We start from the raw sequence: 18,859 nt of genomic DNA, 5'->3' as shown, positions 1-18,859 counted from the left end.
CCATGAGCGTTCTGTTTGAACGTTCACTCACACCATTTTTCTCTGGTGTGTAGGGCGCACACGTTTCGTGACGAATGTCATTTGTGGAAAGATACAATTGAAAATTACCATCCAAAAATTCCCCACCATTATCAGATTGCAAAATTGAGATACGGTGACCAGTTTCAGTTAACATGCGTGCAACATAGATTTTGAAGTAATTAAATGTTTCACTTTTGGTTTTAAGAAAATAAATGACACAAAAACCCGATGCATCGTCCTGAAAGAGTACATAGTACAGGGAACCAGTAATGGACTGAACATTCATTGGGCCACAAAAATCTGAATGCACAATTTCACCAACTTTGGTTGCACGACGACGGCCACTGGTTGGGAACGGTTGTCTGTGACTCTTGCCAAGGACACAGCCTTTACACGGTTCAGGATCGATTGGGTCGTTTGATAGACTAAGTCCAATCACTGAATTTTTTGCTTCCATTTTCTTAATAACGGCATGATGGGCATGGCCAAAACGTTTATGCCAGATATTGAGAGAAACAGCAGGGAAAACAAACGAATTTGTACCTGGTACAGTCTGTGATGATGACGATGTGGCTGAGCTTTCTGGCGACACTGCTAGCAGATTAAGTTGATAAAGATCCTTTTCAGAACGCGTTCCGATGAGTTCAAGGTTGGTTCCACGGTACATACGGACAGAATATTTTTCAAAGATGGCTGTAATTCCACGATCTGTTGCTTTGCCGATGGAGAATAGGTTCACACCGATGCCAGGGACATAGAGAACATTTTGAAGAATCCCGTAATGAAAATTTGTACCAACAGTGATTTTGATTTTAATATCGCCTTTTCCTTTCACTTCTAGTGGCTGATTATCTCTTCCAACACCTTTCATATTCCATTTGTGGGAAATAGGCTCAAAAGAGGTGAAGTAATGACGATGTTCTGTCATATGTTCCGTTGAGGCAGAATCTGCGAACCAATCATCAGCCTGAAGTTTTCCAAGACGGAATGAAACAAAAGCATGTTCGAGATTGAACATTTCGCTGTCAGACACTTCCTTCTGCTTGGATGCCAAGTGGGCCACGGAGTTGTTTTGTTCTTGTTTTTGGGACGTAGAAGCTTCTTGTTCATGTCTCTTGCGGGTACGACAATCTTCGTATATATGGTTTTGATAATGGCAATACGTACATTTCACTCGGGGCTTCTTTGATTGTTGAGGCCCATGAGGTTTAAAGAATTCTCTCTTATTTCTGTTCCGGCAATCAAGATGATTGTGATTGTTCATTCCACAGATGGAGCATTTCATTCGAGAGAGACCGGCGTTTCTTGAAGCAATCAGAGCAATATCTCTTTCTTGGCTTTTTTTCGACATTTTCTTGATTTTGTCGGTGTTCCAGCATGGATTCTGACAGTAAGAGTTTAGCTATCAAATTAGCTTTGGTTTTGTCTGCAGTTGCTAGAAGGCCCCACGATTCTCTAAAGTTTGCATACTTTGATGGTAGTGTCATTAAAACTTTTGAGACAACTTGATTGTCATCAATTGGGGATCCTAAGTCCCTTAGTTGGCCGACCATTCCTTCAATCTTGGCGAGGTGGGTCATCATATTGTCATTCTCGTTGAAGTTATATTGATAGTAACGGTCAATCAATACAAAGAGATTTTCAGCAGCATTTTGCTCATATTGCTGTGTGAGCCTTGTCCACATCTCATATGATGTGTTGCATTCTAAGAGAATTCTGCGAACACCTGTGCAAAAAGATATAAGTTAATCTCTGCGATATTGAATAAAATCTCTATGAGATTATAAGAATTAAAATTTCGTTAAGATTGTACAATGAGAATCTCTATGAGATTGTGTCAAATAAAATCTCGTAGAGATTGTGGAAAAGAAATCTCTGTAAGATTGTGAAAAATGAATCTCGTTGAGATTGTACCTGGATCAGTAGTGCTGAAAAGCAAGTCTTGTGCTTGCAAATCTTTGTCGTTCCATTCTTGAATGGTTTCTTGCTGTGTTGGTACTCCAGCTTCGTTCAATAGAGGATTTCCATCATCATCAATCTCCTGGACTGGGCAAAGAAAAGTGCCGTCAGCAACTTTGTCTAATTTGTGTACTTTCAGTACAATCAAAACTTGTTTCTTCCAGGATGTGAAGTCAGTTCCATTAAAATTGTCAATGTGACTTGTCTTTTTAGCGTTGTAAGCCATGCTTTCAGTCTAAAAAGATAAATTACATGTATTAGAAATTTTTACGGAATCTGGGCCCATAACCTGTGGGATTTTATAATTAAATACCTTTTTAGTTAGAAACAGAAAAGCGTTTATTGTACTTAAGTGAACTGAATGGAGCCAGGAGGAAAGACACACTTGTCTTGGCAGGAACGCGAGAAAGAAGAAGGCAAGATACTTCGTCTGCTGACAAGGAAGGGAACATAAAATGACAAGAGACTTGCACCATCGAGTGATGGTTTCTGTAGTTGACGATTATAACAACAATAGCTTCATAATAGGGAAATGGTTTGCGTCTGTTTCTTTTGGATTTCTCCAAACCAGTACCAGATGGATCTTCTTAATTGAGTTCTCTTCTCTCGTTTAACCACAGTTTTCTCAAATAGTCCCATTTTGCTTTGACATCAGCACCAGCTGCAAGTACAACATTTTTTAAAAAGTGGAACATGCTAGGTATTCTACAATATAGTTAAGAGTTGTAATACGTACTACAATTATTAGGCAATCCTTTGGGAACAGCATCATTTGCACGGGCATGCACAGTCACATCTTTGTAATCAGCACGAGTAATGTCAAATAGCACTGGGTACTCTGAAACACCCTGGATGAGTAATTCAATTGTTTCGTCACTCCATGAATATGTTGAAACCCTAGAATAACACACAATAAACATGAGTTTTTATTATATTAAGTATATTTAAAGTCACCTTTTCTTGACTGTATAACTAGGACCTGATTTTGATGGACCTTTTCCATTGTTCTTTCTAGGAGAGAATCTAGTGGGTTTGTTAACAGATTTTTGGGGGACAGAATTCACATTTTTAGTGATGCCATTACTTTTTCCTGACATTTTTATTAATAAAATATTTAAAAAGCCAGCCCTCGATTACAAACTACTCAGACAAATTCAGACCAGCAATCAAATAACATATGTAGCAAGTCTTGAGGTGGTACTACTCTATGAAAAATATAGAAACAAGACACACCCCTCGACTATTTCTATTGGCTGAAGCTTAAACTTTCAGAAAGTTTAAGAACTTAAAAGCAAAAATATCTAAACAGTTTTGATATTTGAGCTATGAAACTTTTAGGGTGTTAAGCAGTTAAACCTCGAAAATTTCCTAGTGTAAGTTGTAAAATTAAAAGCTTAAGAACTTAATTTCTTAAAATTAAAACCTTAAAAGCTTAAAAAACCCTATTGTAAGCGAGGCTTAAGGAATCTAATCAAATGAAATGTCTTGTTAGTATTCTCGGGTGCAGACGTGTTTCGATTTCGCTCTGTCCTTTTTCCAATTGTAAGTCACTTGCTTTGTTTGTTTTGGTTTGTTATTTGTTGTTGTTGTTGTTTATTATATGGTTGTGCATATTTGGTTTATGGTGTCCCCTGGTTTATGTCAACATTGGCAGTTACCGTGCCATTGTGAAGTATGAGGGTAAACGTTCGACTTGCAGACTTTGTGACGACGAATCCCACTTTAGTAATACCTGTCCCGAGATCAGACGAAACAGAGAGGCTGTGGTAGAAAAGACTGTCGTTTCACTAAGTAAAAAAGACGAGACAATTAAAAAAAAAACGACCAACGAACATCCCAGAGAAAGTTACAGAAAACCCAACTATTTCTCCAGAGGCTGTTATGAAATATATGCCATCTGGAGAAAATGACACAATTGAGATTGACTCTCAGACTAACGATACAGAAACGGCAGAAACAGAAAATGAACGACCAGTAATTTCAACAGAAATTCCACCCAGACAAATTCCACCTTTGCACTCTTCCCCGACAGTAATCCAAAAAACACAGTTTGAACAGGCCTTACCTCCTGTTGACACGTTGGATTCTTTGGGTCCCATTCCTGGAACCTTTGAATCCATGGACACTGACGTAAACCCACAAGACTCTCATCAATCCGCAAACAATTCAACTGAACAAGAATCGTGGCAGACAGTTGTGAGACATAAAAGACCAGTTTTTAAACCAACTTTGACTAGTAGAAACTCACGTCCTTCTAGAATACCAAGGGCACCCCCTCCAAAAAAGCAACAATTAACAAATCCAAATGACAAATCTTAGAGTCGCTTCAATAAATACTGGGGTGAAGTCGGTCGAGCGTCGACAACTTCTATTTAATTTCTGCAGGGACGGCGATTTTGACATTGTGGGACTTCAAGAAATGGTATTTCATAGTTGTCCAATTATTGAAAGTCGTTACCACTTGTTTGCTAACATGGATCCCAACAAAAATGGAACAGCCATTCTTCTAAAACATGGCTTGAACCATTCACTTATTTTGATAGATCCAGATGGAAGGCTTGTCTCAATTGATTTGCAATCTTTTACATTTATAAACATCTATGCTCCATCGGGTCAAAACGAAAAGGAAGAGCGAAACAATTTTCTTAGACGTACCGTTCCTGCTTATGCTTTGACCTTCCGTCTGCCCCTTGTGTTGGTTGGTGATTTGAATTGTGTGGACGACGTCATCCAAGATAGATCTCAAACCAAATCAAATTCCCGTCCATCCCAAATTATAAGCATTGCCTGAAAAGAGATGATTGCTGGATTAGAACTATAGTAGACATCTTGAAAAAGCTAAAAAACAATGAACCTGGCCACACTTTCCATCATCATGCTGGTTCATCACGACTTGATAGAATTTATGCTAGTCAGATGTTTGCAGATAATTTTAAATGTATCTTCTTAAAACCTGTGCTGATTAGGGATCACCAGTCGATACATTCCAGTTTTAAATGCAATCTTGATCTTTCTCGAGGAGAAACGTCCAGTGCTTTTTTTTATCGAAATTGAATACCTTGATATTGTCAGAAGAATTGTTTCAAAATAAAATCACTCAGTTCATTTTACAATCCCCATGGCATCCTCTTAGGGAAACGAATGTAGCAAATTGGTGGGAGAGTGTCCTGAAACCAGGTATCAAGCGCATTTTGATTGCTTAACCTCTATCAGTTCACTCTTCTTCACAACAACAAATAAATAACACTGAGATGGCAATACCAGCAATAGCAATACTCCCTGTCCCTGATGAGATGTCACCATCATACGAATCAAATTCAGAGGTTTCAGTTGAGATGTTAGAGAGAAACAGTGAAGTAATATTACTAATATATTTATGGGTTTTATACCATTTCATTTATAAAATATAGTGAGAATTGTCAATTTTTGAAGCAGCCATGGAGCAGAGTCTAGAAAACAAATGGTTTTGAGACTTTTCTGCATTGCAGCTTACAGCAACACAGTCTTCATTAAAGCAAAAGTGTGTTATCAGGAAATGCTTATGTTTTTTTATTTGAATCGACTGTTACATTCTTCTTTTCTTAGGTTCCAGCATCTTAAACAGCTGAGTATTACATATTATCCTTGGGTCACTTGTGCTAAAGATGGCATGGTGCAGTTTGCCCATTGTACATGCACTGAAGGATAAAATTCCACCTAATGTTCATCTTTTAATAGATTATAAATATTAAATAGTGCTACGTAAAATATGATTTAGTCTAGGTGAAATGCATGTGTACGCATCTAGCCACACTTTTGCATGCATTAATTTCGGCCAATACAAACAAAAGGTGCACTGAGCAAAAATGTGGTTGCATTGAAAACACTTCTAAGCCGGTAGAGTAATGCAATTTTGTTAAATATATGTTTGCATGAATAATCATTACATTTCATAGGAATGCTTATTTACACGAGTAGGCATGTTCGGTAGACAAATTGATTTCTTTAAAGCTAAGGTCAACGTTTCCAGAGCCTACTGAAGAACAGATAAAAAAGCCAGAAAAAAACTGGCAGAAATGAAAAGAACCCAGCTGCGATAGGGGCTATTGATCCTGACAACTACACTGACTTCATATTCCAGATGTAGTAAAGAATCCCCCACCAATTTTGTTTAAAAACCTTTTCAGAAAAAAGAGCTATCTGGGGCAAAATATGACTGTAATGAAGGTGTGTAAAGATGAAATACCAACACTGTTAAGATAGGAATTTTGGTCCCAAGGCGGGACCAAAGCCATGCGGCTGGTGCGGTGGGCACAGGGGAATCTCTAAGATGTCCCATTGCGAGCCCGTATTTGAATACGTTACTCATTTTTCATCTTTTTGGATACGTCATTTTTACTCCCTCTCGTAGAAGTCTCTGATGCGTCCCGTTTTTATTTTTTGGCTCCTTCTTGATACTTAGAAAATTTCGGAGAAACTGTCCTTGTCTTTTCGCGACAAAGTTTGATTCTAAAATCTTATTATTACCTTTATCTTCAAAATTGCAAACATGAATTCGTGGCCCATCTGTATAGTACTGGCTTTCACCACGACGATCTGGGTTCGATCCCCGGTTCAGATTCCATATTTCTTCAACAATGCTATTAGTATGCAGTCGATTTATGTAGTGTGTCCGGTAACCCTTTGCATACTTTGACAAATAAACTTGTCGTCCGGATATCCGGATCAGCGTTCGTGAACAAATGTCGAAGAAAAAAGGAACGAAATTCAGAGTCCAGAAAAAGATTTATTATTAATGACTTCTTGAGATCCTTTTTCCGTCCCAAGTACGTCTAAAGTTCATCTAATGAGACGGGATAAGGACCGCTATGAGATCTCGGCAAAGCGGACATTGGCCATACGTAAAAGACGTCCTAGGAATGTAAACTTGGGAATCTGCTATGTGCCAAGTACATCTCAGACGTCTCAAAGTGACGTATTTTGGACGTCTATGGGACTGCACTGTGCTATCTGGGTTATTGCAGGCAAAGAGCAAGAATGATCAGGGAGACAAGGTCTTTCTACCAAACTTGCTTTCAGGAGATTTCACAAATAGATCCTTTTGACTGGGTTGCCTCCAAAGAGTTGAGGAAATACTCAAAGTCGTAGGAGGAGAGCACACTCAGGGATTTTGGAATCCGTTGTCGCTGTTTTGATTGCCCAGACACAGAAAAAGCAAACATATTCCATGTTAACCGTGCCAAAGATAACTTTGGTAAGTGTAGCTTTGAGAAGATCATTGCCCCCGATGGCAGAGTTCTTACCTCCAAAGAGTATGTTTCAAGAGAGATGATTTCACATTTTACGTCAATCTTCAAGAACCAACCTTCTTCTGACATGCTAGCAGGGACTGAGTTTCTTGGGGAAGTAAGAGATTGCTGTAAACCTGCTCCAAACCTTACTGCACCAATTTCCATCCTTGAAATTAAATCTGCCCATTTAGAAACAAAAAAGAACAACGTGGTATCGATGGCATTCCCTACAAATTTTACTTGAATTTTTTGGACGCGATTGCCCCTCATTTCCTGGATATGTTTAACCATAATCTGGAAAGGGATTCCCTTACACCATCACAGGGACAAGCGGCAATTAGACTGATCCCCAAGTCTTCTGATACATGTAGAATTTTGGGAATTTCAACCAATTTCTCTTCTGAACTGTGATTACAAAATCCTGGCATCTATCTTAGCGAAACGGTTGAGGCAGTCCCTGTCAGCTAATATAGGGCCTCATAAAAAAGGTAGGGTACCTGGTAGACTTATTTTTGACAATCTTTGCTTATTCAGGGACGTCATTCAATTCGTTTATGACCGGGGATGTCATGATTCCGACCCTCCAACTACGGGGATGGGGGGTGCTATAGTAGCAGTCGATTTTGAAAAAGCCTATGACCTGGTTAATAGGGATGTCCTCTGGAAGATCCTGGATGTCATGGGTTATCCAGCTATCTTCGTCCGTTGGCTACAAACTATGTACTCGGTAGCAGATATTTCAATTCTCAACGGCTCGGAGGTGGCGGATACAATCTGTGACATTCAGTCAATCCGACAGGGATGTCCCCTGTCCATGCATCTTTTTGCTCTGTACATCGAGCCTTTGCTTGTTCGCTTGTCGCATGTTCTCCAGGGAATAAGGGTATTTGATCAAAAACTTACTGTCAAAGCCTTTGTCGATGACGTCACATTGTTTTTGTCTTGTGATGATGACGTTGTCAAGGCTGGAGAGGTCTTAGACCTCTTCTGTCAATGGACAAGGGCAAGGACGAACAAAAAGAAAACAAAAGCCCTAGGACTTGGGAACTGGAAACACCAATCACAGTGGCCACTGCCATGGCTTGAATCACCATCGACATTGTCCCTGTTAGGTATCAAGTTTTCTCCGTCCATTGTAGAGACTGCTGATAGGGTTTGGAAGGATGCCTTTGGTTATCTTCATGGCATTCTGCGAGAGAGTGCTTTTCGTCGATTCACTCTCTACCAGAGGGTGAATTTTATTAAGACGAGGGCTCTCTCCAGAACTGTATGCATAGCCCAAATTCTTCAGTGTAATAGCCAGATGGCTTACCGAATTTTGTCAGTGGTCATGAACTACATTTGGATGGGGAAAGTAGAAAGACCACAAAGGTCGGATGTATACGACCTGTCAATCAGGGGGGTTTGGGAATGCTACATGTTGGTCTATTTTATCGTTCATTGTTTCTTTGCCCCATATACAAAGTTTAAACCGGTCCCGAAAGCCCAGAATGACGTCTTCTCTTCTTCGATTCTGGATGTCATTTCCTCTCCGTATCATCCCAGATAGCACAGTGCAGTCCCAAAGACGTCCCAAACACGTCACTTTGAGACGTCTGAGATGTACTCGGAACATAGCAGATTCCCAAGTTTACATGCCTTGGACGTCTTTTACGTATGGCCAATGTCCGCTTCGACGAGATCCGATAGTGGTTCCTATCCGGTCCCATTAGATGAACCTTGGACGGGATTTGGACGGGATTTAGATGTAAATGGAACCATTGAGATGCATTTTAAACGTCTTTTATACGAATAATATCCTCGTTCTTTTTAAATTTCATCGCGGCTGCATACATGGCTGAATAGGAATGAACCACGCTCAATTTATTATAAAATCAAGAGACTCAGTAATATTTTGGAAACAAACTCAAATTAATTTTAATTCTTCATATACAACAGAAACATAAAATAGTCAAATTACTTCGCAGAGACAATGAAAAATTAGTCTTTAGTTTAGTAGGTTTCTTCTTGTTCCTCGTCTTCTCCACTCTGGCTTCCATCGTCAGTTTGTTTCGACGCATATATTGGGCAGTGACGTAGCCAGTTCTTTATCTTCGCTTCAACTGCATCTCTTGTCAAAGAATTGTGTGCTTCACGAACTCCATCTGAAATGGTAAAAGTATGAAAAACGTTAAAAAATTGACGGAAGAAATGTTAAAATAAAAATGTATTCTAAATACTAAGCACTCACCAATTACAATCTCACAAATAGTGGTTGACTTGAAAGCCACTTTATCTTCATTCAGGCCTAGATAACAGAAACAACTGCCACACCGGTAGGTCATGATTGACTTCATGACCCTTCCAACCATGGAATTCGTAGTCCCTCCTATCCCAATGACGAACGTCTTCTGCAATAACCAAGATGAATATAAAATTTAGATCATTATTTATTAGAGGAATGTTTGAAATTTACCATTTTAGATGCATTATGTTGAACTTTCAGTAGCTTTTTCAAGTTCCTCGCATCCTGTATAGTCTTCATAGGCAGCTGAAACAATTCCGTAATGGAAGGTAAATCCGGTGAGCAGACATTCGTAGAGTGGCGCAGCGGAAGCGTGCTGGGCCCATATCCCAGAGGTCCGTACATCAAAACTACGCTCTGCTAGACAAAGGTTTTTTTTTATGATGCAATGTATTTTCTAAAAATTGCTTTGTGCACAGTAGAGTTGATCAAAGTCCCATCAATGGTTCAGTGGTAGAATGCTTGCTTGTCACGTGGGCGGCCCGGGTTCGATTCCCGGTCGATGCAGTACTAGTTTAGTAAGAACTTAGAAATATTTCTGCAAAAGAGTAGTTTGATCAGATTCTCGTATTTGAAGATCACCTAAAAACAAAGCAACATAAAGCTCGTAAGTCACTAAGGAATCTAATCAAAAGTAACTTTAATACAAAACCATGTCAATCGTGTGGGTTAACATCTTAGGCGATAATTATGAAAATTGAAATCGCCAATGTTCAACGGAAGAAGAAATTTTTTGGAATCAGTTTCTATTTCTGAAAGAATGAACATAAGTAGAGTGGCGCAGCGGAAGAGTGCTGGGCCCATAACCCAGAGGTCCGTAGATCGAAACTACGCTCTGCTAGACAAATGTTTTTTTGATGATGCAATGTATTTTCTAAAAATTTCTTTGTGCACAGTAGACTTGAGCATAGTCGCATCGATGGTTCAGTGGTAGAATGCTCGCTTGGCAACTGGGCGGCCCGGGTTCGATTCCCGGTCGATGCAGTAATAGTTTGGTAAGAAATCAGAAATATTTCTGTAAAAGTGTAGTTTGATCAGATTCTCGTATTTGAAGATCACCTAAAAACAAAGCAACATAAAGCTCGTGAGTCACTAAGAAATCTAATCAAAAGTAACTTTAATACAAAACCATGTCAATCGTGTGGGTTAACATCTTAGGCGATAATTATGAAAATTGAAATCGCCAATGTTCAACAGAAGAACAATTTTTTTGGAATCAGTTTCTATTTTTGAAAGAATAAACATAAGCAGAGTGGCGCAGCGGAAGCGTGCTGGGCCCATAACACAGAGGTCCGTAGATCGAAACTACGCTCTACTAGACAAATTTTTTTTTGATGATGCAATGTATTTTCTAAAAATTTCTTTGTGCACAGTAGACTTAAGCAAAGTCGCATCGATGGTTCAGTGGTAGAATGCTAGCTTGCCACGTGGGCGGCCCGGGTTCGATTCCCGGTCGATGCAGTACTAGTTTGGTAAGAAATCAGATATATTTCTGTAAAAGAGTAGTTTGATCAGATTCTCGTGTTTGGAGATCACCTAAAGACAAAGCAACATAAAGCTCGTGAGTCACTAAGGAATCTAATCAAAAGTAACTTATTGCAAAACCATGTCAATCGTGTGGGTTAACATCTTAGGCGATAATTATGAAAATTGAAAACGCCAATGTTCAACAGAAGAACACATTTTTTTGAATCAGTTTCTATTTTTGAAAGAATAAACATAAGCAGAGTGGCACAGCGGAAGCGTGCTGGGCCCATAACCCAGAGGTCCGTAGATCGAAACTACGCTCTGCTAAACAAACGTTTTTTTGATGATGCAATGTATTTTCTAAAAATTTCTTTGTGCACAGTAGACTTGAACAATTATGCCTCGATGGTTCAGTGGTAGAATGCTCGCTTGCCACGTGGGCGGCCCGGGTTCAATTCCCGGTCGATGCAGTACTAGTTTGGTAAGAACTCGGAAATATTTCTGCAAAAGAGTAGTTTGATCAGATTCTCGTATTTGAAGATCACCTAAAAAAAAAGCAACATAAAGCTCGTGAGTCACTAAGGAATCTAATCAAAAGTAACTTTAATAATAAACCATGTCAATCGTGTTGGTTAACATCTTAGGCGATAATTATGAAAATGGAAATCGCCAATGTTCAACAGAAGTAGAAATTTTTTGGAATCAGTTTCTATTTTTGAAAGAATAAACATAAGCAGAGTGGCGCAGCGGAAGCGTGCTGGGCCCATAACCCAGAGGTCCGTAGATCGAGTTGGTAGAGCGCTTAACTCGAGTTCAGATGGTTTTCTAGAGCTCTCCAAAATTCGAAATTAATCTCTCCCAATTAACTTTAATCATTTTGATTCATAAAATCATCTTTAATTCATTAAATTTCCTGTTTTAAAATTGAGTTAAAAAGAAAAAGAAAAAGAAAAATAAAAAGAAAAAAAATAAAAATAAAATAAAAAATCACTTTTTTGCACTCACTCACTCACACCCAGACTCATATTAGCCCTTAATATTTTGCACACAAAAAAAAAAAAAAAAACAAAAAAAAAAAATCTGCACATTCACAATTTTTGTCGTCTAATATCTTTAAAATGGAATGCAAAAGAGAAAGAACTCTGTTTTTTAGTTTCAAGGACTTGGAATTCACTCCTCTTGAAATCGAAATACATAGATGGTTTATGAAGATAGGAATTATTGAAGACCAACTTACTGTTATTGATTTTCACTTTCACACAAAAAATGTTGTTGCAAAATTTAAAGAACAGCAACATTTCGAAAATTTCTTCAAAAGACATTCCCATGGAATACCTTTTGAGAAATATGGAAAAATACATGTCATACCAGTATCAATTGCTGGAAGTCCTTGGAAGAAAGTGCAATTAAAATATGTGCCAGACGAAACTGATCTTAACGAAATTAAATCAACTCTAGAAAAATATGGAAAAATAAAAAGTGTTCAATTTGAAGTTCCAATATTTGAGTTACTCAAAACAAAGAGAGAAAAACTTTGCGTAGAAATGATGATCGAAAAAAACATCCCATCATTTATTACAGTTATGGGTAACAGATACTCTGTCTCATATTCAGGACAAACAAAAACTTGTTCCCGTTGTGATCTAGAGGGACATGAAGCCAGAAACTGTGAAGCAGGAAGGAAATCATACAGTCAGGCAGTAGGAATGAACTCTGCAGCAAATTCGGCACTTGAGCAATTGAAAAATTTGATTGAGGAACACGAAGGAAAAGTTTCAATGGTGGAAACTGATGACGAAGAAACAGACCCAGAAGGGAAATGGACAACTAAAGAAAGGAAAAGAAGAAAGAGTCAGAAGAACAGGGAAGAAATCCCAAGAAAAGATAAGGAATCAGAAGATCAAGAAAAATCAAACCAAATTTACAAAGCATGGAAAAAATAAAAAACACTTCATAGTTTAAAACCAAACTTAAATGCTGAAAGAAAAAGGGCTTCAGGGAAAAAAATAGGCGATCAAGATGATGCCACTGAAAAATGCAGCGGGGAAAATGGATTATTAGAGAAAGGGAGCAATCCCATACTTGATTTTGGAACCCCTTCCGAAGAAGCCATAAACAATGAATGGCCAAATTCCCAAACGATTCCAGGTACTCAGGATCTGGATAAATGTGATGAAATGGAAATTGAATCCATTTTAAACGAAGAATGGCCAGATAAGAAAAGGCCTTCTAAAACTTCAGTCAAACAAAAAATTGTCACAGTGGAAGATGATGGGGAAAACTCAACTGAGGAGGAGGAAAATGAAGAAAACGAAAAAAAGAAAAGAAGGGAAATGTCAGAGTATCATAGAAATAATAAAGAAAAATCAGTCGAGGAGGACAACACCCCTCCTAAAATATAAACCGCATATTACTTATACAACCTTACATCTTACTTACAAACTTATACAAACAAAACCAGTAATTATAAAATCTCAACATCACACACAAAAACATGGTAAAAATTATCACATTAAATATCAATGGAATAAAAACAAACACAAAAAAAGAATTTTTAAACACATTTATAAGTCAAAATAAACCAGATATTTTAGCCTTACAAGAAACAAACATCAATGAATTTAGAACGTTACACGTAGATTACAATATAATTATTAATAATAATACTGAAAACTACAGATCTGGAACAATTATTGTATACAAGAAAAACCTAGAAATGATTTCCACCGAAAAAGCTGAAGATGGAAGAATCATCAGAGCAAAATTTAAAGATTTTATCATCGTAAACATTTATGCACCAACACAAAATGAAAAGGCAGAAAACAGGCACTTATTCTTTCTTCACACTTTACCCAAATTCCTGAAAGCAAGCGACTAAAATTTAATTTTATTAGGAGATTTTAACAGCATTATAGATTCAAGAGACAGAGGAGGACTTCGAAAAAAAATAAATTACCAACTAAAAATTTTGATTGAAAAACTAAAATTAATTGATGCATTCAGAACAAAAAATGAAGATATAATCTCCTTCATCTACATAAGCCCAAATGGAAAATCTAGAATAGATCGAATATACATTCCTGAAGTAAATAAAAATCAAATTCAAAAATGTATGCATCTAAATTTTCCTTACAGTGATCGCAATGCAGTTTTATTGGAATTGAAAGACAGTAACCTTCAATCACTCAATAGAAAGAATATTTGGAAATTAAACACCAGTATATTAGAAGACCCAGAATTTCAGGAGGAGATAAAATTGTTCATTTTAAAAGCAAAACAACTTTTACCACAATACAACAATATAGTAGAATGGTGGGAAAAAGAAATAAAGGAAAATTTTAAAATTTTAAGTCAAGGATACTGCAAGAAAAAAAATATCGATAAAAACTCAGTTAAAATATTCTTAAGCAAGTGTTTAGAACAAGTAAAAAAAGAAATTGATGAGGGTAAAAAAGAAATGGATGAATACTATTATTTGAAAAATAAATTAAAAGCTATTCATAAAAAAGAAGAAGAAGGAAAACAAGTCAGAGGAAAATTGAACTACCCAGTGAATAATGAAATTTGTACAATAGCAAATCTAATTAAAGAAAAATCAAATGGAGAAAACAGAAAAATTGAAAAATTAGAAGAAAATGGAAAACTTAACCCAGATGTACATAAAGTTATTCATTCATTTTACAACAATTTATACTCTCTTAACAACCATGACCCATTAAAAAGAAATGAAATTTTAGAATACATTGGCAAAATGATAAACACAGAAATGAATGATAAACTTACAAAAAATCTTACCGAAGAAGAAGTATGGGATGCTATCAAATCACTTCAAGAAGGTAAATCCCCAGAAATAGATGGCCTACCAATAGAATTTTATAAAAAGGCTTGGCCATTTTTAAAACAAGAAATTACAAACATGTACAGACATATTTTAAAATTTCAAAACCTTAGTAATACACAATCATCAGGAATTATAACACTGTTACACAAAGGAGGATCCTAGGAAAAGTTGGGAAATTGGAGACCAATAAGCCTCTTATGTTCTGACTATAAAATTTTAACAAAAGTTTTAACCATAAGACTCAAAAACATATTACCTAACATTATTAGTGAAGAACAGACGGGGGAATCCAAAATAGAGACATTACCCAAAATCTTATAACATATAGAAACATTATAGAATATTTTTCATCACAGAATCACTACAAGAAATATGAAGAGATCTCAGAATTTAAGAGTTATAAAAACAGAGGGGCAGCAATTGTAATTCTAGATTTCGAAAAAGCATATGACATGGTCGATAGAACATTTTTATTTGAAGTCCTCAGGAAACTAGGCTTTGAAGAAACTTTTATCAATTATATTAAGACATTTTATGAAAAAGCAAACAGCAAAGTTTTTATCAACAACGAATTCGGAGAAAAAATTTATTTAAAAAGGGGAGTTAGACAAGGATGCCCTTTGTCTATGTATTTATACATACTTTTTATAGACCCCTTTTTAAAATTCATAAAAAAGAAGATCAATTCAACACAAATATCACAATCTAATCATCAAATCAGTGCTTTTGTGGATGACATAGCTATTTTTATTCAAAACCTTACAGACATCGGAAAACTTGAAAATTGTATAGAAATATTTGAGAAAGCAACAAACTCGAAAGTTAATAGAACAAAATCATATCTTTTAAAATTGGGAGCATGGAAAACTGAAACCCAGTGGCCAGTTACATGGATAACATCTCAAGAATCAATAAAAATGCTTGGAATACACTGGTATGAAGATATTTTAACAACAATCGACAAAAACTGCACGAAAATTATTGAAAAAATGGAAAAAAGCATTATAAATACTTTCAACCGCCTCCTCACCATCCAACAAAAAGTCATTTTCTTCAATAGTTTTATTGTAACAAAATTTTTACACATAGCAAAGATTTTGCCAATTCCCAAAACACACACAGACAAAATACAGCAATTAGGACATCATTTTATTTGGAAACAAAGACTGGAAAGTTTAGCAAAAAATGAACTGTACCTCCCAATACATGAAGGAGGATTGAATTTTACAAATGCTAAAACCAAATATCAATCACTGTTTTTAAAAACTATTCTAAATAATCTAACCGAGAAAAATCCCAGTGAAAATGGAAAAATGATGTATTATTGGCTTGGCCTGAGACTAAGAAAGATATTCCCAGTAAGGAAAAGCCCAAATTGTGAAAATACACCTAAATTTCTAGCAAATGTAGTAGAAAGAATTAAAAAATTAAATGAGAAAAGAAACATAACCCAGATTATAACATCCAAAGAAATTTATACTTTACTCATTGCAGAAGAGCAAAAAATACCTAAAATCGTTTTAAAATATCCAAACACAAATTTCAAACCTGGATTTATAGCAACAACAAAACCATTTTTATCTCCTTACCTAAAAGAACATTTGTTTTTAACAAATACATAAAGCTCTTACAATAAAGGACAGGCTAATTAAATGCAAGCAAGACATCAGCCCAAAATGTGACCAATGTAATGAAATTCAAAACGTAAATCACTTATTTGAATGCAGAATAACAAAACCAGCAGTAAATTTTATTAAGAAGATAATCTCAAACTATTACCAACAAAATTTTAATCCAACGACCCAACAATTCTATTTACTTGACTTTCCTTCGAACCCTAAAACCAGTCAGAACCAGGCAATATTCTTAGCAGCAAATATAAGTCTTATTGTCTGGAAAAAAAGAAAGAAAGCCAATTTTATGATGCACTTTATGAATTCACTAAAAAAATCAGAAAGAAATATACAACAGCACCCAAATTTTAAAACATGGTTTTTAAATTTATAACGTAAACAAACATAAGCAGGGGAGTTCAGTCCCCAGGGAGTTCAGTCCGGGTAAAGTTCAGTCAGGAAAAGTTCAAAGATGAAAAGAATTAGGAAGATGAAAAGAATTAGGAAGATGAAATGAATTAGGAAGATGAAATGAATTAGGAAGATGAAAAAAAAAGGTCCGTAGATCGAAACTACGCTCTGCTAGACAATTGTTTTTTTGATGATGCAATGTATTTTCTAAAAATTTCTTTGTGCACAGTAGACTTGAGCAAATTCGCATCGATGGTTCAGTAATAGAATGCTCGCTTGCCACGTGGGCGGCCCGGGTTCGATTCCCGGTCGATGCAGTACTAGTTTGGTAAGAACTCATGAATATTCCTGTAAAAGAGTAGTTTGATCAGATTCTCGTGTTTGAAGATCACCTATAAACAAAGCAACATAAAGCTCGTGAGTCACTAAGAAATCTAATCAAAATTAACTTTAATAAAAAACCATGTCAATCGTATGGGTTAACATCTTAGGCGATAATTATGAAAATTGAAATCGCCAATGTTCAACAGAAGTACAAATTTTTTGGAATCAGTTTCTATTTAAAAAAAATAAACATAAGCAAAGTGGCGCAGCGGAAGCGTGCTGGGCCCATAACCCAGAGGTCCGAAAATCGAAACTAAGCTCTGCTAGACAAATGTTTTTTTGATGATGCAATGTATTTTCTAAAAATTTCTTTGTGCACAGTAGACTTGAGCAAATTCGCATCGATGGTTCAGTGGTAGAATGCTCGCTTGCCACTTGGGCGGCCCGGGTTCGATTCCCGGTCGATGCAGTACTAGTTTGGTAAGAACTCAGAAATATATCTGTAAAAGAGTAGTTTGATCAGATTCTCGTATTTGAAGATCACCTATAAACAAAGCAACATAAAGCTCGTGAGTCACTAAGGAATCTAATCAAAAGTAACTTTAATACAAAACCATGTGTCAATCGTGTGGGTTAACATCTTAGGCGATAATTATGAAAATTGAAATCGCCAATGTTCAACAGAAGTACAAATTTTTTGGAATCAGTTTCTATTTTTGAAAGAATAAACATAAGCAGAGTGGCGAAGCGGAAGCGTGCTGGGCCCATAACCCAGAGGTCCGTAGATCGTAACTACGCTCTGCTAGACAAATGTTTTTTTTTTCAACATGTCCTCTCCGACTTAAGACAAGGCTTTGTCTGAAACTTTTTCATGTAACAGACAAAGACATGTCTTCAGTTTTCCTTATTTTTATTACATTGCCTCCTTATATTTGTTATACATTTTTTTATCCCTTTTCAATTCAGAGCATAAACGTCCAAACGTTTATATTCCCTTTCATAATTTTATAAAAAAAATTCTGTTTTAATGATATGGGTGACATAAAAAATTTCAGACAAAGCCATGTCTTAAGTTTTCCTTATTTTTATTACATTGCCTCCTTATATTTGTTATACATTTATTTTATCCCTTTTCAATTCACAGCATAAACGTCCAAACGTTTATATTCCCTTTCATAATTTTATAAAAAAAATTCTGTTTTAATGGTATGGGTGACATAAAAAATTTCAGACACAGCCTTATCTTAAGTCGCAGAGCATATGTTGAGGGTTGCACATTTTGAGAATTTTTTTTCTTTTTATCTTAGCATTTCTTTAAAAAACTTAAACCTTAGCGTAAAGCAATTATCAAGTTTACTTCAAGATTTGAAAAAAACATTTTTTGAAAATTCTTCCCATTTTCATTGTTGGAGCTTGGATACGCTGCTTAAAAAGTCGGTAAATTTTTAATGTGTAGATATTCACACATGGCCTCCGGCGGTAAATTTGCAGGGTAGAGGTTGTGTTATATTGACTCCGGCAGTAAATTTGCAGGATAGAGGATATTAACGTTTTGCCTCCTGCGGTAAATTAGTAGTTTAGAATTTTTCACGCATTGCTTCCGGCTGTTTTTTTTTCAATATTTATATTCTGTAATTTTACTGTTTAGTTTTGTGTAAAAATTTTTTGT

General features: G+C 36.3%; 1 protein-coding gene and 1 non-coding gene across 2 annotated transcripts; one reads left to right on the top strand and one right to left on the bottom strand.

Annotated features, from left to right (window-relative positions):
- Nucleotides 1-2,301: 2,301 nt before the first annotated feature.
- Nucleotides 2,302-3,105, bottom strand: LOC124343475. Its single transcript, XM_046796801.1, has 3 exons — nt 2,935-3,105; nt 2,717-2,877; nt 2,302-2,641 (listed from the first exon to the last, which is right to left on the bottom strand). The coding sequence occupies exons 1-3, from the start codon at nt 3,075-3,077 to the stop codon at nt 2,568-2,570; spliced, it is 378 nt and encodes a 125-aa protein (XP_046652757.1). The 5' UTR covers nt 3,078-3,105; the 3' UTR covers nt 2,302-2,567.
- A 7,342-nt stretch (nt 3,106-10,447) lies between these two features.
- Nucleotides 10,448-10,518, top strand: Trnaa-ggc. Its single transcript has one exon. It is a non-coding gene; the product is annotated as a tRNA-Ala (tRNA).
- The last annotated feature ends 8,341 nt before the right edge of the window (nt 10,519-18,859 follow it).

Source organism: Daphnia pulicaria, chromosome 6 (genome assembly GCF_021234035.1).
Source record: "Daphnia pulicaria isolate SC F1-1A chromosome 6, SC_F0-13Bv2, whole genome shotgun sequence".
NCBI classification, from domain to species: Eukaryota; Metazoa; Arthropoda; class Branchiopoda; order Diplostraca; family Daphniidae; genus Daphnia; species Daphnia pulicaria.
The sequence above is the reverse complement of the archived record's forward strand: the minus strand, read 5'-3'. Positions and strand labels throughout refer to the sequence as shown.